This window comes from Pipra filicauda, unplaced genomic scaffold, assembly GCF_003945595.2.
Source record: "Pipra filicauda isolate LSUMZ 115617 unplaced genomic scaffold, ASM394559v2 scaffold272_size1030459_pilon, whole genome shotgun sequence".
In the NCBI taxonomy this organism is placed as follows: Eukaryota; Metazoa; Chordata; class Aves; order Passeriformes; family Pipridae; genus Pipra; species Pipra filicauda.
The window spans coordinates 342,212-365,182 of record NW_024104390.1 but is presented as its reverse complement, the minus strand read 5'-3'; the positions used below and the strand labels follow the sequence as shown (position 1 = coordinate 365,182).

General features: G+C 57.9%; 1 protein-coding gene across 2 annotated transcripts; it reads left to right on the top strand.

The window, feature by feature from the left end:
• Positions 1-165: 165 nt before the first annotated feature.
• Positions 166-20,535, top strand: SCARF2 (scavenger receptor class F member 2). Of its 2 annotated transcripts, XM_027730235.2 has the most exons (12): positions 530-560; positions 5,908-5,966; positions 6,862-6,904; positions 7,593-7,694; positions 7,986-8,505; positions 8,610-8,828; positions 9,204-9,332; positions 11,896-11,999; positions 12,079-12,196; positions 13,645-13,766; positions 18,043-18,195; positions 18,523-20,535. In XM_027730235.2, exons 5-12 carry the CDS (start codon positions 8,024-8,026, stop codon positions 19,725-19,727), a joined length of 2,532 nt encoding a protein of 843 aa, XP_027586036.1. In that variant the 5' UTR covers positions 530-560; positions 5,908-5,966; positions 6,862-6,904; positions 7,593-7,694; positions 7,986-8,023; the 3' UTR covers positions 19,728-20,535. The 2 variants fall into 2 exon arrangements, with proteins under 2 accessions (XP_027586035.1, XP_027586036.1); XM_027730234.2 differs by lacking the exon at positions 6,862-6,904 and having other exon boundaries at positions 166-560.
• The last annotated feature ends 2,436 nt before the right edge of the window (positions 20,536-22,971 follow it).

Sequence of the window (22,971 nt, the reverse complement as noted above, 5' to 3'; positions counted from 1 at the left end):
ACCCCCGGGCTGCGCTGGAAGCCAGGACTTCTCATCCTCCCATTCTCCCTCGGGGACCCTCCCCCCGTTCGGCGGCGCTGCCCACCCGGTGGAGCTTCCCCGGGGCCGTCGGGGCGGCGCTGCCCGGGGCCGGGGCGGCGGCGGCGGCCCCCGGAGCCTGGCCCGCCGTCAGGGGAACCAATGCGGAATTTCCTGGCTGGCGGCGGAGCCCCTCCCGCCGCTGCCGAGAGGGGCGCGGGGGAGGCGGCGGCGAAGCGATCGCACCGCGGCTTCCGCCCGCCGAGCGGCAGCCGGGACCGGCGGGGACCGGGGCGGGCGGGGACCGGGAGCGGCGGAGCCGGGGCAGGGGGACAGCGACCGGCCCCGTATGGGCTGTGCCGGGTCCGGCCGGGCCCCGCCGCTCCGCCGGTGATGGAGGCCCGTGCGCTGCGGCCGTCCCGCCGCCCCCGGGCCGGGGCCGCGCTGCTGCCGCTGCTGGTGCTGCTGGTGCTGCCGGTGCTGAGCCGCGGAGCCGCGCAGGAGCTGAGCCCCCGCGGCAGGAACGTCTGCAGGGCCGGCGGGTAGGAGCGGGGGCGGGCAGGTGTGCGGGGTGTGCGGGGCGGGACGGGACCGGACCCCCACCGCGGTGCGGGGTCGGGGCCGCGGGACAGGACACGGGACGGGCTCGCCGGTCCATCCCCCATCCCGGGCAGCCGCCGCGCTGGGCGCCTTCCAAGACAAAGTCCGTCCTGTGCGGGGCTGAGGCGGGGGGAGCCGGCGGCGGGGCGGGGGTGAGAAGCACAGCCTGAGTGGGGCCGGGGCGGGGGATGATTCTGATCCCCGGGGTGCTGCGGGGAGGCGGTCTCGAATGCCCTGGCTCCGGTCCCGCACTCCACCGGGACCGGTCGTGTTGAGGAGAGCCGGTCCTGAATTCCTTTGGAGCCGGTTCTGTATACTCCAGGGCCAGTTCTGCTGTGGGGAGCTGGTGTTTGGTGTCTCTGGGGATGGACTAAGGGGAAAGGTAGGGGTGGGGGGAAATCCTGCATCCCTGGGGCAGAATCTGTGGTGGGAAGCTGGTCCTGGGTGCCTTCAGGGATCGGGTTGCACTGTGGGGGGTCAGTCCTGCACCCCCCGGGGGCCGGTCATGCTACTGAGCCTGGACTGGTGGGATGCAGGATGCTCTGGGTATCATGGTGGAGCTGTACTGGGCTGCTGATGATGGTGGAGTTGGCAGCTTCAGGACCCTCGGGTTTGGCTTCAGAAAGTGGGTGCTGACACTGTCTAGCTGTCCCAGGGGTCACACCTGCCTGCCTGGCCAGGGGCAGAGTCCTGGGAGGTGGCACTGCTGTGTCCCCACTCCCAGTGCTCTCTGTGTCCCACAGGGTGCTTTGCAGAGCATCATCTCAGCCGAGCTTCTCCACAGAGCTCAGGCATGGTGCTGCCCAGGCTCCTGGGCCAGGCTGGCCACAGCAAAGGGGGAGAGTGCCCACAACTACTGCCTCCTCCTGGGAGAGCTGGATCCCCTGCCCCTGATGGGGGGCCCAGGCCATAAATGCACCTTTATATCTTGCCCATGAGGTCAGACGAGTCCACGAGGAAAACATGTGCTGCGAGTGAGAGGGGCCGCATAATGGCTCCATTCAGCAGGCCCGCAGGGCGCTGGTGCCCCCTCCTCAAATTACAGCCTGAGTTTCCTAAGGAGGCATTTCACAAGTCAGAGCAGCCACAGCTCTTGTCCACGCTGTTCCACAACAGGGGAGGATGCAGGGAGCTGTCCCTCCTCTGCTGCCTGTGACCCGCACAGCAAAGCTGCCACCACATCCTGGGGATGGGGTGCCTGGGTGCTTCCCCTTGCACAGGGACCCCCCCCCCATCCACACTGGATGAAGGTTGGGAAGATGCTGCACCAGCCCTGCAGGACTTGGACTCGCTCTCTGTGCCACTCATGGGGTGTGCAAGAGGCACTGGCTGTTGAGTGGGACAGGATCCATGGGATGGGCAGGGAGTGCTGTCCATCCTCCTGTGGGGACAGGACCTGGAGACAGCCTGGGAGCTGGGGATAGCTGGACAGGGATGGTCTCTAGGAAGCTCAGATGATGTTTGCATCACTTTTCACCCCTCACCCTTCCGCAAACCCTTCTTCTCTCTCCACCCGCCTGCCTGGCACCCACCACCATCATGACTGTGTACAATGGGCATGGAGGACACTCCATATGTTACCATCCAAACCTATCCTGTTGGCCCCAATGCCCTGGTGCTGCAGGTCCTGCCCTGTGTCTGGGGCTGGGGGCAGAGGGGCTGGAGGTGGCCTGGGGTCCCAGTGTCCCCCACCTGAGCCTGGTGAAGCTGCTGTTTGGACTCTAGGCTCTGCAAAGCCCATCCAGGCATCCTGTGGAGATGCCACCACAGGTTTTGGAGGGCTCAAGGGGAGGATTATGTGACTTCCTGAGATCTGGCTTGCAAGTAGCAATTCAAGAAGCTATTTAGGGCAGAAGAAAAGGGCATATTTGGGGCTCTTTGGGGTTTTGTGTTCTAAATGCAACTTGTCGCTAAATTTGAACCTCTCTTATGATTGGTTGCCCATTGGCATGACCCTCTCCAAAGGTGCTGGTGGGGATGCAGGCTGGTGACAGCCTGGGCACTGCTTTGTCCCTGTCCTGCTCTCTTGCTAATGCTCTCATTTGATAATCTTGGGGGTTTACTTACTTTTATTTTCTTTCTCTGTCCAAATGGTTTCTGTTTATGTACATGGTCCTACTCCTGCCTGCCCTGGGGATCTCTGTCTGCCTACACTCCAAAGCTGGGGTCGGGGAGCTGCAGCTGGCATCAGCTGGGGGTGTGCCACTGGCTGGGACCTGCTGGTACCAAGAGTCCTGTGTCCCACACAGTGGAAGCTGGGTGGCACCAAGTGATGGATAACACAAAGAAAGAAGATTAGCACTGGGGTGATGCTTGGGAGAAGCAGCGAGGCAGGGATGGAGGAGCTCTGGGGATGGGAAAGGTGCCAGTGATGCTCTGAGTGCCAGGGATATGCTGGGTGTCTGCAGCTCCATCCAGTGGGCCAAGTAGGGAGGTCTCACATGGGACCATGGGCAGCAGCTCCCACCCAAGCCCCAGGGTCTTGCTCCTGCTTTCAGGGGTGTGAGCCTGCTCCTCATTGTTCAGGGAGGGCTATGTTGGTCTGGGTGAGGAGCCACCCCTCCTGCCTCAGGAGCCCTCTCCATAGCTGTTGGTAGAGAGGACGTGTTACAGGGAATGATGTAGGATACTATCCACAAGACAAATATTCTGCCTCTGTGGAAACCCCAAGATCCTTTGCTGAGGTCCCACTGATGCTCAGTATGAGCAGGATGTGGCCATGGGCTGGGGCCAAGGCTGGCGTGGAGCGCTCGTCCCTGCAGGTGACAGCTTCGTGTCTGCCCACATCCTGCTCCTCTTCCTCCACATCAGCTGAGCTCCCTGGCCCCAGCCACAGTTTGGAGGCAGTTTTTCCTTTCTCTTTTTCCAGCATTTGTAGCACTCTGAAGGAAAGAGAAAGAAATAAGATATGTATTTGCACTGGCATGTCCATGTGGGTCAGGAGCAAGCTTTTAAACACATCTCCTAGTTATCCTTTTCCAGTGATCATGGGGCAAGTGGAGCTCTGTTAAGGAGCTGAGGCCATGAAACATCTTTTAGTCCAACATGCTAATGGCACTGGTCACCTGCAGCCAATACTGCCCCTCCCTGTGGCTGGCTGTGCTCAGGGACCAGTCCTGGTACCATACTGGGAGCACTGGTTTCCCAGTGATGCATTCTTGCCACAGGAGAGGTTGATTGCTGTCAAAGCTGCTAATAAACGAGGCATGGGCTGAGCAGGGTGTGGGTTGCCATTAGCAGGCACAGGCAAAGAGAGATTAGCTATCAGGAAAAAGATAAGCCAAAAGATAAGAGGTGGTGGGCTAGATCCCAGCTGGTGGTGGTAGAGGTGCTGCTCGCCTCCTCCAGCTCGTGGCAGAAGAGTTTTTCCTCCTGCCACTGCGTTACAGTGACTCCCAGCTCCCCACTGGCAGTTTGGGGCTTTCATCAAGAATGATGCATTTTGGCACATCCCCCATGATGCCCATTTTGGTGGCCAGGCTGAGCCATTGGAGAGAGGAGGTTTCCCAAGTAGAGGGGTTTCCTCTTGCAAACCTGCAACGGTTTCATCTGAAACCCCACCAAACTGAATTTATAAAGAGTGGAGTGGTGAAAGCAACTCCAAGTGGAACAGTGGGGGCTTTGGCCATGCCATGGGAGGGCAGAGGCACTGCGGACCCTTCCCCACCTGAGCATCCCAGCACAGCTGACAAAGGTTTTCAGGAAGGGCAGCCTGAAGCCTCTTGCAGAGAAGAACCTTGACTCCAGCCCACCCAGTCCTCAGGGAGGTGATTTGGTGGTTGACCCCCCCTTGCCGTTAACCCCGTGCATCCCCCTGCACGTTTGGCAGGATCAGAGCCCTTCACTCAAGCCCCAGGGTCCCCATGATGGGGGGTGTACGTGCCGCTGCCATCGCAGCATCTTGCGACCGCTTCCACAGGCTGCATAGATGGAGCTATTTTGAGCTCTGGCTGCAAGGCATTTTTTCCAGGCCTCGAATCATTTTTGTGGTTCTTTTCTGCCTCCTTTCCAACTTTTCACCGTCCACGAAAAGGGGGACACGATGCTTCTGGCTCGGCCGCATGGGTGCTGCCCGCTGAGGGGCCAGGGGTGGGAGCTGCATCTCCAGCACCCCAGTTTGGCCAAGGGGCTGCTGGCAGCTCCCTCCTCGGCCCCAGGACGAGGCGGTCTGGCAGCCAGACGTGGTCCTGTGACTGCGCTGGGTTTCGAGCAAATACTTCCTTGCTGTCTCCTCCTCTTCTGCATTTGTTACGTATAAAGAGGAAAAGGAAAAAAAAAAGCCAAATGCATTCCAGGCTGTGCTGCAGACCAGCCCGGGTGAAGTTTTCTTTGACTGCAGCAACTGCTTTGACTGTTTGTGACCCTCCAGCATCACTCCCATCACCCGTGGGAGCAGGCAGTGTGGGTCACCCTGAGGACAAGTGGGTGGCTCTGGGGATGAGCAAGGGTCCCCAAACAGGGATTTATGTGAGGTCGTGGCACAGGGAATGTACTTCCCACATTCACTTGCAGCATTACGAGCCCCCGAACATTTGCTTGGAGGAGGCATTGACCAAGTGCGGGTGAGGCGTCCCTGGGTGTCCCATCCAGGCAGGGAGCTGAGCATCCCTGACTGAGCCTCTGAGGGGGTCTGAGCCCCCATCCTTATCAAGCTTGTGCCAAACATATCTTGCCTGATAACCCTGTGCCTGGTGCTCCCTAGAGGAGGTGGCACTGCAGGACGCCCAGGGGATCAGGGACACGTTCCAGTTGCCTGTAGTTGGCATCCCCCTGCTCGTACATGGGCACATCTCCTGGGAGCTGACTGTGCTCCAGCTATTCTGGCCAGGTGGTTCCAGCCTGCCTTTGGGGTGCCAACCCTAGGCCACCAAGTAGCAAGCCTGGGGTTCAGATCATGTTTTCCCCTGGGACATTTAGAGTCTTCCCTTTTTTCCCAGCTTTGGGGAGGGTTCTTTGGATTATTTATTTTTTTTACTGTAGAGGTTGCAAACATGACTTTTGCTGTTTCATCACTCATTAATGGGAGGAAGTGGTCTCATCCTTGCTCCTCTAGTCACCTCAGTGGTTGGTGGGACATCTCAAGCAGCACTCATGGGAGGCCCCCAGCAGACCCATAACTCCCTGAGTGCTGGAGGAAGAGCCAAGAGCTCTCTCTGCCCCATGGGAATGCAGCAACCCCTGGAAGGACCTCTCACCATCATGGCTTCAGTGCTCCTGGTGGGTTCTTGGGAAGGACCAGGACTTTCTGAGGGTTGTAACTATTTGTGATGCTTTTTTTCTCCCCTGCAGCTCCTCGGTGCTTGTGTGCTGCCTAGGATGGAGGCAACAAGGAAGCGAGTGTTTAATAGGTAAACACTGCCATTTTGCTTTGTTGGACACTGCCCATCATTTGCTGAGCCCTCCTGGCCTCACCACCACTGTCAGGGGCCACTCTGATGTGTCCTGTGGCTGGGACCCCCTGTCCTGGGGACTGCAGCTGGGGTCCTGCCTCTCTGCAGTGCTCCAGCATCATGTGTATGGAAAGGGTGCTCAGCTCCGGACCTGGGGGTCACAGAGCTGTGGGGGTTTCTCTCCTTGACAGCCAGCTCTGGGTCTAAGGATTTGGGGCTGCTGCACAGGGACCCAAGGGACAACGAGGTGTCCCCTGGGGTAAAGGTGCAGCTGCAGGGATGGGACTGAGATTCCCCATGGGTGCTGCAGCAGCATGGGGAGCTGAGCCAGAGCCTCTGGTGGAGAAGAAGCTGCCCAGACCAGGCACATATATATCGTGGCCCCAATGGGGAGAGGCTGCTGGGGCAGGCAGGGACCACCTAGCCTGGGTTGGGGCCATACAAGGTGTCACAGCTTTTTACTGGGGCCTCAGTGAGCCCAGCATGGATGCTCAACACGAAACCCTGGGAGCATCATCCCCTGCACTGCCACCACAGTGAAGGTGGCTGTTTAGGGTTCCCTGCAGTCTTGGCTGGCCATGGGGCTCACCACAGCCCGGGAGAGCCACAGGTGGCAGTTCGCAGCTGGTAGCAAAGCCCATGTAACCAACTAACCCACTGTGCATGAGCCCTGTAACCGCTCGCTGCATGCTTTGGGAATGGGATGCATCCCCTTTGGAAGGGAGAAGGACAGGATCTGCCAAGACAGTGTGGGAAGGACGGTCCCACAGTGAGCTGTCCCCATCTCCTGCCCCACAACCTGCTCTAACTGTTAGACTCACTGCTCCTAATCTGTGTAATCTGTCTATTTTAGGGGTTTCTATAGTATCCATCACCGTAGGTCTAACAACTCCCAGGTAAGGTGGTTGGGGTGGGTGGTTGTCTCTCCCGATGCCTAAGGAAACTTGTCCAGGGTCGTGTGGGATCTGCAAGCACCTGCCTGCACTGCAATGCTGCCTGTCCATGCTGCCTGTCCAACATAATGTGCCTGCCTGGCTCCAGTCATTGGCCTCAGCACAAGTTCCCCTCAGCAGGAGAGGGGCGGGTGGCCTTTGGGGGCTGGTGGCTGTGCAGGAGAGGCAGTAGTGGGGTGGGAGTGGCACTGCTGTGGTCCATAAGGAGTGCAAGGAAGGGGACCATGCTCATGGCTGCCCACAACCCTTCTATCTCATGCCCCCATCTCTCCTCTGTCAAGGCGGAGCTGAGCAAGGGACAGTGCCCCGCTGGGTGCAGCTGCTGGCATGGACGAGGCTTGGCTGGGTAGCAGGAGGCTGGTGGCCAGGATGGAGTTGATCTGGGTGGCAGAGTTGGAGCTGAGCTGGGTGACAGGAGGCTGGTGGCATTTTCCTGGCGGGGATCCCATCCAGCCACTGTGGTTGCTAGGATGGTGATAGTGCCACAACTCAGTAGCACTCAGAGGGCTACTGCACAGCCCTTCCCCTGCTCTGGGGGGCTTTGGGAGGGCTTGGGGGAGCAGGGATGAGCAGGCAGTGCTCAGGGGAGCAGGCACTCACACTTATGCCTGCCGTCTGCTTGTGCATCCAGCCGTGTGCGAGGGGAACTTTACCTGCAAGGAGAATGAGGTGTGCGTCAGGCCCAGCGAGTGCCGTTGCCGCCACGGTTACTTCGGCGCCAACTGCGACACCAGTGAGTACTGGCAGGAGCCCCACTGTCCTCAGCAGGGTTCACTGGGGTGGCCCCAGCTTATCCTGGGGTGACATTCCAGAGCAGAGCATCGGGGATCGGGCTTTGAATGCTTTTGCTCTGCCCTTGCCTGTCCCCTGGGCATTGTCCTTTTGCCGGGGTCTCCTCTGAAATCCAGTGTGCTGCAGGGAAGAGAGGGAGGATGGTGGTCAAAAGGTCCTGTTGGGACTGTGGGTCCCTCCAGTGGTGGGGTTGTCCCCCTGGGTAGTCTGGGGCTGATGGATCTCCCTGCAGAGTGTCCGCGGCAGTTCTGGGGTCCCGACTGCAAAGAGATGTGCAGCTGCCACCCCAACGGGCAGTGCGAGGACGTGACAGGTCAGTGCACCTGCAACCTCAACCGCTGGGGTCCCAAGTGCGAAAACATCTGCCTCTGCAAGCATGGCAAGTGCGACCAGAAGACAGGCAAATGCACCTGCGAGCCCAACTGGTGGGGCCCGCAGTGCTCCAGCTCCTGCTATTGCAGCCACAACTCTCAGTGCGACCAGCAGACAGGCAACTGTCTGTGCCAGCCCGGCTGGTGGGGCCGCGGCTGCAACAACCAGTGCTCCTGCAACAACTCGCCCTGTGAGCAGTTCACGGGGCGCTGCCAGTGCCGGGAGCGGACGTTTGGGCCCCGCTGTGACCGCTACTGCCAATGCTACAAGGGCAAGTGTAACCAGGTGGATGGGACCTGCACCTGCGAGCCAGGCTACCGGGGCAAGTACTGCCGCGAGCCGTGCCCAGCCGGCTTCTACGGCCAAGGCTGCCGGAGACGGTGAGTGGGCAGACTCTGCTGGGTCTGATCCGGCACTGGTGGGATGCAGCAGCAGGAGATTTTGGGGCTGCACTGAGTGATAGTTTCCCCCTTGGCCATTGCAGGTGTGGGCAGTGCAAGAGCCTGCAGCCGTGCACCGTGGCAGACGGGCGCTGCCTGACCTGTGAGGCGGGCTGGAATGGCACCAAGTGTGACCAGCCCTGCTCGCCTGGCTTCTACGGAGAGGGCTGTGAGAAGCTCTGTCCCCCCTGCAAGGACGGCCACACCTGCAACCACATCAATGGCAAGTGCTCCCACTGCAACCCGGGCTGGATCGGTGACCGGTAAGTGCAGCCGGATCTTGGCAGAGTGATGCTTGGCTTCCCTGATTCTCCCTGCGCAGGGAACAGGGTTGCTGTGGGGTTCTGCAGCCCTGGAACCAATCCTGGGTACAAGAGTCTGCAGGAAAGCATCCCAGCTTGAGAGCTAAGGCTCACTGCAAGTGCAAGGCATTTCCTGGGCATAGGGCATGGGTCTTGCAGGCTCCCCCCAGTCCCATGGCTGTGTCAGAGAGCTCAGTCCATCCCTGTACCCCTTTCCTGGCTTCAGAAACCCCAAGCCACCACAGTGACAGCCTGATCTCCCTGCATGTAGGGGGATGCCAGAGGTCCCCATGTGCTATGGATCTGTGCCAGTCATCTGCCCTCATCCTTCCACAGGTGTGAAACCAAGTGCTGGAACGGGACATACGGGGACAACTGTGCCTTCGTCTGCAGTGACTGCGTCAATGGCCAGTGCCACTTCGAGACCGGGCGGTGCCTCTGCCACCCTGGTTCCCACGGCACCTAGTAAGTGAGGCACAGTAAGCACACTTTTGGGGGTGATGTTCAGGCACCTCCTGCCCCATTGGGTCCTACGTGGTTCTCAGCTGAGGGGTTTCCTACTGTAGAAGCGCTCGCAGGTGATAATTCGGATGATGTGGGGAGCAGAGGGAAGGACATGCTCACAGAACCGTTAGCAGCAAGGTCATGCTGCGAGAGGGATTGTGCTTTAGAAAATGCCTATTTGGCAAAAAAAATTGACAAAATGGTGGTTTGTTGGTTTTTTTTAAGTCCAGGGTGGAATTTCTATCCAAAAAGAGAGAAGAAACCACATCCCAGAATAACGAACAGCCTCACAGGCATGGCGTCCACGGGGGGTCCTGCTGCAAGCTCTGCCTCTGGCCAGGGTTTTACCCAGGCTTTCTCCTTCTCCCTGCCCAGGAAAGGGGTGCAAGGGCCTGCTCACATCCCTGGGTGGGTTTTCACAGCATGGGACTGAAATGTTGTTTGAAAACAAGAGGAAAGAGTTTCCCACCCATCTGGGACATGCAGACAGTTCCTCCAGGTCCTGCCGGGTGGTGCTCAGGATTTCCCAGCAATTAACTGCAAGAGTGATGGCAAGGACAGGGATTTGGAGCTGGCATCCTGCCCATGCTGGCATTTCATTCAGGGCATAGAAACGGGGAGCATTTGCGTTTTGGGGTTTATTTTTGTGGGGCTTCACCAACCACTCACAGTGCTGAAAGAGCCACTGGCACAGGCACCAGCTCAGGATGCCCAACCTGGGCATCATGGCCAACTTTGGTAGTGAAGGCAGAGGTGAGAGGATCCCAGTGCTCAGCAGGGGGGTGCAGTGATGCTTTTGGCACAGTGCCAGAGGACAGAGCATGGATTACAGAATCATGGAATCAACTAGGTTGGAAAAGACCTGAGATTAAACTGTTCTGAGCCCAGCACAGCACCGGGACTGTGGGGATGGAGGATGCTCAGGATGCAGCCCAGCCCCAGCAACGTCCTGGTGCCATAACCGCGAGCTGAGCTGTGTCACGCGGTGCACGCCAGGCGGGCTCAGGGACATTCCCAGCGCTCAGGCAGATCCCTGTCACTATGTGCAAACTAGTGTTTTTGTCAGCAGCGTATAATTTTACTAAAAATGGGATTTCTGGAAGGAAGGCAGAAGCAATGTCCTTGCCATGAAGGGGTATCCTCTCAGCTCTGTGTCAGGAGGATATTAAAGGAACAGCTGCTAAAGTGTGCACAAAGTGCTTTATCTTTTCCCTGTCTTTCCCAGAGTTGTCAGGACCCTCCTGGAAAAAAATCACCCCCCTCTGCTCTCCCAAAACCTCAGCCTGGGGCAGAAATGTGGGGCCAGGTGGTGGGGTGAAAGGTTTTGTGTTGCTGAGGGAATATCCCTGCTCCTGTTCTGTTGCATTTGCTTCCCGGCACAGCCATTGGAATGGACATGGGGGCTCAGCACCCATCCTGGCGGGCACATGGCAGGCACACGGTGGGCACACAGCAGGCACACAGTGGGCACACGGCAGGCACACAGCAGGCACACGGCAGGCACACTGTGGGCACATGATGGGCACAAAGCCTGGCCTAGGCGGCGCTTTGCAAGTCGTTGGAGTGTGAAATGGGCTGAGCCGCCTACAGGCACCGTGCCAGGGACAGGGGGCAGCTGCGTCTCTGGAGGAGCAGGTTTGGGCTGGGGCCCACTGGCTCCTTACAGCTGCGGCTGCTGCAGCCAGGACACAGCTGGTGGAGGATTTGGTGTCCAGCAGTGCTGCTGGCATCTCCAAATCTATCTGAGTCAGGCTCTGCAGTGCCTGGCCCACAGCTGGGGAGACAGGTTGGATTGGTCCCGCTCCCAAGAGGCCCAGGTGCTTTTGCATGTACCTGGTGCATGCTTTCCATGCTCAAGTCCTTGATGCTCATGGATTGGTGCCCATTCATGCATGTCCCCATTGCCTTGGTGACTCCACCATGGAGACCATTTTACCAGTGGTGGAGATTTGACACCAGGCAGAGCTGAATGGGGGAGGTCTACTCTGATGGAGTGGATGTCTTGGGGCTCCTCTGGTTTTTTTCCTTCTTGGAGACCAAAAAAAAAAAAAAAATCAATCAGGGGATCTTCCCAGCTCGTGGCCACTGCAGCTCTGTGCAGCTTGGCAGGGATGGGCCTTGAGGTGCGCAGCCACATCACTGCTGAGCTGAGCTGGAATCCCTGTGCCTGACACCAGGGTGTCTTTAGATGTGACTGCTGGGTTAATGACCTTTCCTAATTACCATGTCTAATGGTAATGGTGAAGGGGAATGGTGAAGGGGAATGATAAATGGGTGAAGGGGAGCAGGGACACTGTCAGAGATCCAGCTGGGCCAAATCCCCACAGTAATGGGCGAAACTGCTGGGTGGGCAATGGGCTACTGATCCCTGTAGGTTACAGGGTCCCTCAGGGTGTGGTTGAGTTGTCAGAGCAAGCTAGAGAAGTGCTCCTTGAAGTATGGAGGGCTTGGGAGAAGGTAGCAGCCAAGCAGCTCCACATTGCTGTGCCTGATGCACCACTCTCATCCAGCCCCTTCCCTCCAGCTGTAACCTGACTTGCCCTGCTGGACGCTATGGAGCCAACTGTGCCGAAGCCTGCAGCTGCCACGACGGCGCCTGCGACCCGCTGACAGGCGCCTGTCACATGGGTGAGTGCTGGAGGGCACAAGCGAGGGCTGCCACTGCCACAGGGCTGGCACCAGGCTGAGCCACGGGTCTGCCTTGCAGAGGCCAACCAGAGGATGGGGGTGATCGGGGCAGGGGCCCTCCTGGCGCTGCTGCTCATCCTCCTGCTCTCTCTGCTCTGCTGCTGCTGTGTCTGCCGCAAGAAGGACGAAGCCTGCAGGTGAGTACTGGGAGGGATCTCACCAGGCTGGGAATGTGGGGGACCAGTGGGGTCTGGGATTGACAGGGGGATGCAGGGACCATGCTGGGACAGTGGTGCTGTGGAGAAACTGAGACAGAGTAGTGCTGCCCATGTGGCACCGTGCTGGTCCCTGGGGTCTGAGCAGGTCCTGCTGCGTCATTGGGGCTGATAGAGGGGCTCGGGATGAGCCCTACCTGGGGAGCCCCTTCCTGCTCTCCCTGACTTTGTTTCCCTCTTGTGGGCCAACACTTTATGGAGACCCACCAAGTCTCCTCCAGTCTCCAGGGGGTTGGAACCGATCTGCAAAGGGAATCCTGAAATACAACAAGGGCATTAAGACGTGGTCAAGACCCCCAGAACAAACCCCTGGGCCATGGAATGAGACCTAGGGAACAGGGAGGATGCTGACTGTTCTGCATGAGGATGATCAGGGCTGGGAGAGTGAGTTCCTGAAGCAAGGTCAGGATGTTGGCAGCATTTTGGCATCACCAGGTAACATCCCGCCATGAGGACAGGCATAGGGACAGACCCACAGCAAGGAGAAATGCTTCTGCTGCTCAGCAAGGGACGAGAGGACAGTTGGAGCTCCTCCGGCTGCAGAGAAAACCCCCTCGTGCCACCAGCCACTGCACAGGAATTTTCCAGAAGCCTCCCCTTGCAGCCCTGCCAGCTCAATCCCAGCCCAGCCCAGCTGACTTGGAGAGCCTGGGGGCTGCAGGAAATTATCCTGCAGATAAAGCACAAAGGCAGCCCTGTGGGCTGAGGTATAGCACCGGGAGAAGGGGAATGGCTCCAGTTTCGTCTCTCCCAGGGTGTCTGGACCACAGTGTCCCCAAACCTCTGGGTGACCTGTGGTGCTGTCCCAGTGCAGTCCCTTGCCAGAGCGTCCCGAGGGATCACAGCAGCAGTGGGCATGGCACAGGTTCCCTTCCATCCACATGCGAAGCCACTCACTTCTGCGGCTGCAGAAAGTTGCTTGAAAACTCAACCCCAGGAGGCTTCCAAACCAGAGAGAAAATAAAGAGAAGCCACGTGTTTGGCTTTGGATTGGGATGATTATAATTTTTTTTAAAGATTCAGAGTCTTGACCGGGTGTTGTGGGTATTTTGGGGCTGCAGTGCCAATGGCCATGGCTGGTTCTGGTCTTGCCACCATCCCCTGGCACTACTCTGCTTCCTGGTGCAGTGCAAGCTGGTGCCCAGGGCTGGCAGCAGCCTGGGTGGATCCCCAGCTCCCTGCGCCCTGGGTATGCCCCTGCTTTGATCCACCCTATTATTGTTCCAAAACCCTCTTTGCGTTTGCAGCATCCCTGAGCTCCTGCCTCTCTCTGTTACCTGTGAAGGCTGTCCCTGTCACCCATGAAGTCTGTCCCCACCGCAGGGAGGGGAACGGTGTCTCTCTGACAGTGCCATTACCTTCTCTTGCAGCTCCAGCCAGGACCCGGCAGCAGCCAAGAAGCCGCCGAGACGCTTGTGCGGGCGGTTCAGTCGGATCGGGATGAAGCTCCCCCGCATCCCTCTGCGCCGCCAGAAGCTACCCAAGGTCGTGGGTAAGATGCTGGAGCTGGGGAGGGTGCAGAGAGCCAGTCAGGCTCCAGGGGCTTTATTCCTGTCAGGGCAGCGTGCGTGGCTCCTTTTGAGCTCCAAACCAGGGTGGTGAGCATGGCATAGTGGTGACAGGGACGTGTGTCCTCAGGAGAGTTACCATGGTTGGTGCAAGCCTGCTGGCTAACAGGGGCTCAACCCTTTCTGACTGCAGCCTCTGGATCTCCAAGCACATAATTTTGCTTTGTGAGGCAAGGGTGGTACCTGGTGCTGGAGCTCTGCTTAGAAGTTTCAGATTTTGGGTTTACTCTCCTGAGGTTTCTGTGGAGAGGAATGGTCCCTGTCACTCAGCAAAATGCCTCTTTTACCCTTCTGGTCCTGAGCTAACCCTGCCCCAGCTTTGTCTGGAGCCAGAGCACTGAAGGGGGATGCCCCCCCTGCTGCTGTGTGCAGCAGAGTTGTGGGTGGAGGGGCAGAGACTTGGGTTGAGCTCCCCACACTGCCCGGGCACAGAGTGGGCTTGCAGGGGACTGCTCACACCTGGCAAAGCCCCTGACCTGGCGCTGTCAGGGCTGTTGGGGACTCCCTGCATCCAGGCAGCTGGGGGATGCTGTCCGCTGTCACCCTCCTTGCACCTCTGCAGCATGAGGAGCTGGGGATATGCTGCAACCCGTTGAATAAACTTGGGGTGAAGGCAGCACTCCCCACCTTGTGCTGGATGGGGTTCAGCCCCAGCTTCCTTTCCTGAGCCCAGAACTTTTGTGGGCATGCCATGCTGGTGGAATGCCCCAAGCAGTCACATCCTAGTGCATAGTGGCTCAGCATGAGGCCAAACTCCCCATCCCAGATGGGACACAGAGGTGACCCCCATCCCTGCACAACGTGCTTGAGCTTCAGCATCAAAGCTGAGCCCTCACCACGTGGGGCACAGCAAAGCTCTGCCTGGAGCAGGGTGTGTTGGGGCCCAAGAAACATTCCTGCTGCAAGGATAACAGAGGATCATAGAGGCTGTGTTTGTGGAAGGGGCCAAGAAGGGCTCAGGGAGGACAGAAGGTGCCTGTGTGCGGCAAGGGCAGGGGGGGCTCACAGGGGGCTGCCTGTGCCTTCCCCGTACCGGCTCATGGGCAGCTGGCACCTGTCCAGCCAGTCTGTGTACAGAGGGCAGCAGCGGCCTCGGGAAAGACTAAGGATGCTCGGGATGGTCTCAGGTCCTGGCAGGGCTGGGGCTGTTCCTGGAGTCTGTTATGGGGCTGAGGGTTGTTATTTCACTGGAGGGAAAGGCTTTGGTCAGAGCTTGCCTTGTGTTATCCATCACAGCAGAACCCTTGTGAGTTCCAGCAGCTCCCAGTCCCACTGGTGCATGGTCTGGTAATGCCTCCAGACCCTGTTGGGTCTGGGGACTCCCTGGGTGATGAGGACCTGTTGAGTTGCCTGTGGCAGCTGCATTCCTGATGCCTGGTAACCATGCTGCCACATCAGCATGTGGCCCTACCTGGAAGCCGCAGCAGGCAGTATCTGGTGACAGAGGCCACTTGTTCCCCACACTGGCCCTGCCCCAACAGGAGGGTCCAGGGTATGCTGAAGTGCCCCACTGCAAGTGCCAGGTCAGTGCTGGAGGTGCTCAGGACCCCATGGCTATGTTGCAGTGAAACTGGTGCTGGCTGATGCCCAGTCGATGGTCACTCTGGATCTGTTCACATTCTGGGCCATATGTTTACTGGAACCAGGTGGGTTTTCCCATCTGGGCTCAAACACCAGTGAGCACAAGTCTACACGTGGTAGAACCCTCCCAGGTGAGACAGCAGGTCTTGAAGCCCCACTGATGCTCATCAGGTGCCTGGCACCCCAGGTTTCTCCCTCAAAACCTGCTCCCAACCTTGGCACCAGCTTTGGATCCACAACATCTCCCTAGGGATTACACCTGAGCTGGCAGCCTGCAGGGCCACATCCTGGGCTGATGCAAGCAGCCGTGGTGCCAGGGTTTGGGCATCCCTGTGTGTGGGATTTGCTCATTGGAGTGTCAGTGGTACCAGCGTGGGTCTCAGTCCCATGTCACCCCACAGATGCTGGGGCTAACCCAAGCTCTGCAGCCCACCACCTCATCTCCTCTCCAAGCAGCAAAGATCAACCAGCCCTGAGGGTGATGCCGATCATGAGGAGCTTGGGCTGACTGAGAGAGGGTGGCCAGGAGGGCTCTGGAATCCCCCTCTCGTGGTCCTTCTGCAGCTCCTCGCTGCTCCATCCTGGTCTAGAAACCAGTTGGCCACCGTGCAAGCAAAGTTTGGGTTGGCACCCTGGTGCTGTGGCTCCAGGAGATTTCAGGGAGCAGTGGCAGGAGAGAATATGCAGGAGGCATCCACATTTCTCCCTGCCCCACCAGCCCATGATATTTTGCCCAGGGGAAAGAAATCCCTGGGGACCCCAGACTTCCCAAAATCTCTGGGTGAGCTGCATATCCTCATTTCATCCTTTGGCTGTATCCTGGGTCTCACTGGAGTCCCAGAGATGCCTCGTGGCTGTAAGTCCCAGTCACTTGTCACGCCTCCTCTCAGGAAGCATCTCCCTTCATCTTCTTCCAGCTGGCTGCTTTTAATTTTCTCTTTTTGGTTTTTATTATAAGGAAAGACATTTTGGAACTGCTGCTTCCCCTTCTCTGGGTCGTTTGCTCTTTAAATATCTCTGCTTGGGTTTTTTTTAACCTTAATCCAAGAAGCCAAACTATGCAGGGACAAACGTGCAGCACTGCCATCATATTAACAGCCCTGCATGTCTGAGGCCAGATTCCCTAATAATGGATAAGCGTTCCAGTGGGCATCCCAATAACACTAAATTTTATTGTAAAACAAGGATATGGTGCAAGAATCAAACAGTCCGAGCAGGAAATTGCAGCACGACTGGGGTACAATTGGGATTGGGATGCAGTTGGAATGTGCAGACAGAGCTTACAAATACCTGGAAATATCCATATACAGCTGGGATCCTGTCTGTGCACAGGGTTTTCATAGAATCATGGAATGTTCTCAGTTGGCAAGGATTATTGAGTACAGCTCCTGGCCCTGCACAGGACAACCCCAGCAATCCCACCATATGCTGAGAGTATTGTCCAAAAGCTTCTTTAGCTCTGGCAGCCTCAGGGTTGTGACCACTGCCCTGGAGAGTCTGTTCCAGTGCCCAACCACCCTCTAGGACCACACTTTTGCAGCCCTTGCTCCAAAGTAAGGCCCTGCCTGGCCTTGGAGGCAACTCGTCACTGTCCCAAGGGACAAAAGCCAGCGTTAATAGGGATTGGGACAAGTGCATCTGATGCTGCCTGGCTCTCTGGGAGGGTCCTTGCTCCCAGCTGGTTGCTGCCACAGTCCTGTGGGTACCCAAGGGCAATGCTGAAGCTGTGAGCTTCTGGGGAAGCCCTGCAGGGTGTGTTGGAACATGAACTCATCCAGCAAAAAGCCTCAAAAATTATGAAGCTGAAAAAAAACCATCCCTCCAGCCCAGACAACTAACTGCTGAGCTTCCTTATTTCATTTTTTAAACAACAAGGTTTTTTTCTGGTGGTTTGTCTCTTCCACTCGGCTTCTCTGCAGGTGGCCCTTCGGCAGGGGGGGATTGCTCCTACTCAGCTTCAGAATGGGAGAAGCTGGCAAAGGGATCAAAAAGTTGCAGAATTCGGGAAAAAACAGTGATGTGCATCTCCTGCTGCAGGCATCCTTTTATTATCCTTCTGCATCCTTCTGTAGAAGCAGACGGAAAAGGAAAATGCAGTCAGTGATGCTGAAGTAGGAATTAGTGGAATTAAAGCTGGCAACTAATTTCTTCCCCTGAGAAGGGGACAGCCACAGTGCTAGGACTCTCTTTGTGAGGTGGCTTTGCCAGGTTGCACAGCTCATGGGTGACCACCAGGCCACTCACTGTGTCCTGTGGGACTCAGGGTTTTGGGTGGCTCATCCCTCTGCCATGTACATCCTCAGTCTGGACAGTGGAGACCATCCATGGAGAGGGGAATAGATGGAGGTGTGAGGCTTGAACAGTCTCTGCTGCCCATGGCCTAGGCATGGGGGATGCTGGTCACCACCACTGCAGGTTGATGGCTTCTGTGGGCACTTGGCTGGAGGACCTGGTGGGGAGGTGCAGTGAGAGTTGTGCCTGTGCCTTGGATGCTGTCCCTGTCCCCAGTACCACCGGGAAGGTGGGCAAGGGTGTGCAGCATCCCACCCTCCTGGCTGGGAGGGGGGTACTGGGGGATTTGGCAGAATGGGCACTGACAGCAGTTCCTTACCCTTGCAGTGGCCCACCATGACCTGGAAAACACCCTGAACTGCAGCTTCATCGAGCCACCCTCTGTGGTGGACCAGCCTTCCCCATCCTGGTCATCCCGCGGCTCCTTCTCCTCCTTCGACACCACGGACGAGGGGCCAGTGTACTGCGTCCCCCATGAAGGTGAGCAGGGGATACATCCCCAGGAGACTTTGGGGACATTACCAGGGGCCTGTTCGAAGAAGAGGTGTCACCCTTGCACAGTGGGGATCGTGTCACCATGGTTTCTTGTGCCCCAGGAAGGGATGAAGGTGTTAGTCTTGCCTCCCATGCAGTTTCAAAGCTCCCTCCTCTGGCATTTGCTGTTCCAGGGTTAAGAGCCAGGAGGTCCCTGACTGGGAGGTGGGAACAAGGGTAGTCCAGGGGGAGCCCACTGTCCAGCAGGAGCATCTCGGTCCTTTCCCTCGTCAGGCACATCCCACCTGACATCCCCGTGCTCTCTTCCCACAGAGAGCGTGGGTGACAGCAGGGACAGAGGGACACCTGCCAGCCCCGGGGACAAGCTGGTGGCCCCCACCGGCGGGGAGGAAGCAGGCGAATACACATTCTTGAAGGAGACCGGCTCTGTCAGAGCTTTCCCGGGCGACAGCAGTGAGACACCCCTGCTCAAGTCTTCGGACAGCGAGCGCTCCTCCTGCGGCTCTGGCTCGGCCGGCGCCGCTCTCTACGCTCGGGTCGCCCGCCTCTCCAAGCAGTCCAAGGAGGAGGAAGATGCCACTGCAGAGCCCCGCAGCCCCGGGAAGCCACCATCCCCGGAAAGGACCAAGCCCCGTCCCCCAGACCCAGCCACTAAGCCCAAAGTCTCCTGGATCCACAGCAGGTACAACTCTGGCCAGTCCAACTCACTGCCAGCACCCAGCCAATCCCCAGACAGAGCAGCTGCCCACTCCAGCAGCCCCGAGCAAGGACAGGGCTTGGCCAAGAGGAAGAGGAGCCCGAGCGAGACATCAGCCAGTGTGCAGGGCAGAGTGGAGGAGAAGGGCAGCATGCGGGGCAAAGAGAAAGCGCAGAAGCAACCGAAGGAGCCTGGTGTCCCTGAGGGCAAAGCCAACCTCACCGGGGAGCCCCAGTCACCCTCCAAGCCCAAGCAGAGGAGCAAAGCCAGCTCAGAGCCGATGGAGAGCATCAATGGGGCAGTGCAGAATGCCTTCCGAAAGATGGGCACCTTCCAGCCGGAGCGGCGGGTCGGGGACTCCAAGGATGCTCCTTGCAGCCCCAGCACCAGCAAACCCCGCTCTGAGCCACTGCATCCCCAGCTGGCCTCTGAGCTGGCTGCCCAGCTGAAGGAAAAGACTCAGAGCCTCAACAAGGGGGACGGAGGCACCCGGGTGAATGGGGTGGGCACCCAGCGGGAGAAGCCCACGCCTCCACAGAAAGCCAAGCGTTCAGCAGCCACCAGTGGCCAGAAGACCAGCAAACCCTTGCTGCCCACCTCTCCCCACCTGCAAAAACTGATCCCTGGGGTGGCCGAGCCAGCAGCCGGGGAGCCCAAGTGGGTGGAGAAGTCAAGTGCTGTCAGTAGCCAGGATCAGGTTCTTCCCAGCGAGCAGGCAGCCAAGAAAACCCCCATTAAGAAGCCTCCAAGGAAGAAGAGCCGAGAAGCCAGCCTGGAGCCATCCAGGGCAGCTTCTGTGCCCGCCCAGGCAGTACAGTGACCAGGAGCCAGGCACCAGTCCCACACTGCCTGGCCGCACACCGGAAAGAAGGACATTGCCAGCACAACCAGTGGATGGGGGAGCCTGGACTGGGCAGGGGGCACTGGAAGAGCCTTGAGCCTCCATTTATCCCCTCCACCACTCATCCTCCTTTTTCCTTTAGTCACCCCTGCCCTGCGACCTGGTCCCTCCATCCATGCCCTGCTCCTGCTCCCTGCCTGGGTCTGGCAGCTCGCCCTCCCTCCCCATGCAAGGCAGGACCACAGGGAGCCGGCCCGGCCGCCACCCCAGGGGAGTCCGTGCGTGGCATACCCCCCCTCTATTTTGTAGCAGTATTATTGATCGCATAAGCAGCGCTTGTTGTACTAGACGTGCCCATGGTATATTCTGCAGTAATGGAGCCGCTCGCTTCCTGCATCCCACTCTGGTCTGTTGGGCTTGCAGAGCACCGGAGAGCTCCTCTCACTGAGCTGCTGTTCAGTGCCCAGGGCAGTGCTAGGCATGGCCCACAACCATCCTTGGCAGCAGACCCCCTGCCCCAGTGCCCTGGGCTCCAGGCACAGCTCTCCATTGCCGGTCCTGCCGCAGGTGCGCTGTGCCGGCGTGGGGTCGAGCTGGTTTCGACTGATGCCACCCTTCCTCTGCCCTGGGGCTGCTCCTGTCCAGGAGGAAGTGCTATTTATGGACGGAGCTGGACACCCTTCGGGCTCCCGCATCCCATCCAGCAGAGTTGGAGGGATTAGTTTGGTACGAGAGAGCCTGGCACCTCTGCAGAGTGCTTTCCTAATAAAAGTGTATTTCTTCCATAGCTGGATGCCATCTCTCCCTGCCCAGACTCCCCAGGGGCTGGCAACGTGCTGGAAATTGCCTAGTTTTACTTGAGTGCTATCCTGGTCCCAAGTGGTGTACAATGGGGAGATGGATGACATTGCAGCAAGTACAGGCAGGTGGTAACAAGCAGCAGACGGGGGGAACGCAGGTCCCTGCTGAGGCTGCTGCTATGTGCTCACCTGGCATCAGGAGACCAGCCCTGGGGGCAAGACAAAGAGCCCCTCATCCCCCAGTATCCAGCATACTCCCGGTGACTGACACTCCCCAGTGTAGCCTGGGTCAAGAACCTGCGGTTCAAGAGAGCTCTGGCCACTGGGCAAAGAGAGCCCAGCCCTGGCTGGGTGCTCAGGATGCTGGGACAAAAATGTGGGAGGATACTGAGGGTGGCAGTGGGTCCAAGGCTCTGACCCCAGCTTTCTAACCTCCTGCCCAGAGGCTGCCAACCCTGGCAGCATTTGAGGTCTCCACACAGCCCCAGACACGATGCTGCCATGGGGAAAGCTGGGACAAGCCCAGAGGCAGCCGAGAAGCAGGGGCTTCTCCCACATGGCACCTGCCCAAGATTTCTGAGCAGAAGGATGTTTCCTGCCATGAGAATAGGGGCTGTCTGCTTCCATGAGAGCCGGGAGCATTGGTGTCCACCACTGAGCTATCCTGAGCTCTGCCCACAGTGGGGGGTCATAGAATCATAGAATCATAGAATCACAGAATCATAGAATCAGCTGGGTTGGAAAGGACCTCCGAGATCATGAAGTCCAACCATTGATCCAACACCGCCGTGGTTCCCAGCCCATGGCACTGATGCCACATCCAGTCTCCCCTTAAACACCTCCAGGGACGGAGAATCCACCACTTCCCTGGGCAGCCCATTCCAATGGCTGAGCACCCTCTCTGTAAAGAATTTCTTGCTAATATCCAACCTAAACCTCCCCTGGCAGTGCTTAAGACCATACCCGCTTGTTTTACTGATAGCTACGTGGGAGAAGAGACCAATCCCCACCTGGCTACAACCTCCTGTCAGGGAGTTGTAGAGAGTGATGAGGTCTCTCCTAAGCCTGCTCTTCTCCAGGCTGAACAGCCCCAGCTCCCTCAGCCTCTCCTCATAGGACTTGCGTTCGAGTCCCTTCACCAGCCTCGTTGCTCTTCTCTGGACCTGCTCCAGCACCTCAATGTCCTTCCTGAACTGGACACATCTGGCTGATGGCCCAGAAGACCACCAGACCAAAAGGTCAACCACAGCAATCTCAGAGGTGATGGAGGCAGCTGGTGGACACCAGGATGGGATGAGACCACCTGGAACCAGGACTGCAACCAGCCCGGCATGGCACTCGAGGGGATGGGGCTCCAGCACACTGCTGGGCATTGCTCAGCACTGTGGAGCTGGAGCCAGTGCAGTGTCTGACACTGGCTGGAGAAGCATCATCTTATAGCGCAAAGCTGAAAAATGACATCACAGGACTTGTCAGTGTTGCTTCCCAGGATCCTGGTCACCTTTCAGAGTTCCTTCACTCTCCCTCCCTTTTCCTTCAGGTTTTACTTGGGAAGATGAAGGACAATGGCTAAAACTACTCCTGGAACAGGAGTACAGAAACAAAAAATGGGGACACTGAACCTATGAGACCTGGGATGGCATCCAAGCCCCTATCCCTCCACCACAGAGGCTGTTGGAGAAACTGAAGAGGCTTCCAGGAGACTCAGTTTAATAACTATCCATAGATTAGGAAAAGAGAAGGAAAGGAGTTGAATCCAGGCAATAAAAGTGCAAAAATTGAAGACGATTAAAGCAGAAGGGTTTGTCACAGACATCACATGGTCCTATACACATCTCTTCATGTCAGCACTGAAGAGTATTCAGGGGGAAACCAGCCATGATGCTCATGATGGTGACTCAGCAATGTGAATTTGGGAATTGCCCCAGCCTCCTCTTGGGGCACCTTCTCACTCATGCAGGCAGCAAAGCTGGGGCTGGTGCCTCAGGAAATGGGGCACTGTAAGCTCACCCCAGTCCCCGGGCTATCCTGGGACAGCAGAGCATCATCCAGGCATGAGCCCGCCCATGGGCTCCGATCACAGCCCCAGCCAGGCAGAGGAGGGCCTGCAAGTGAGCAGCCTATGGATAAATTCAAAAATCCCACATCACAGACACTGATGTGTGTCCTGGCAGGTCACCAGGGGCTCCAACCCAACCATCACATCAGGACAGCTGTGGCAATGTCTCACTGAATCTTGGGAATCTCCAAGGGTGGAGATACCCCAGCCCCCTTTGACTGTCCCAGGGCCATTCTCCCAGGGAGGAATTTTCTTCAAGGGTCCAACCTGAACCTTCAGTTGGTAGAGGTTTTACCCCATCGTACCACCTGGCACCACCAAGAAGGGTTCAATTTCATCATGAAGCTCTCTCAAGGGAGGTTTA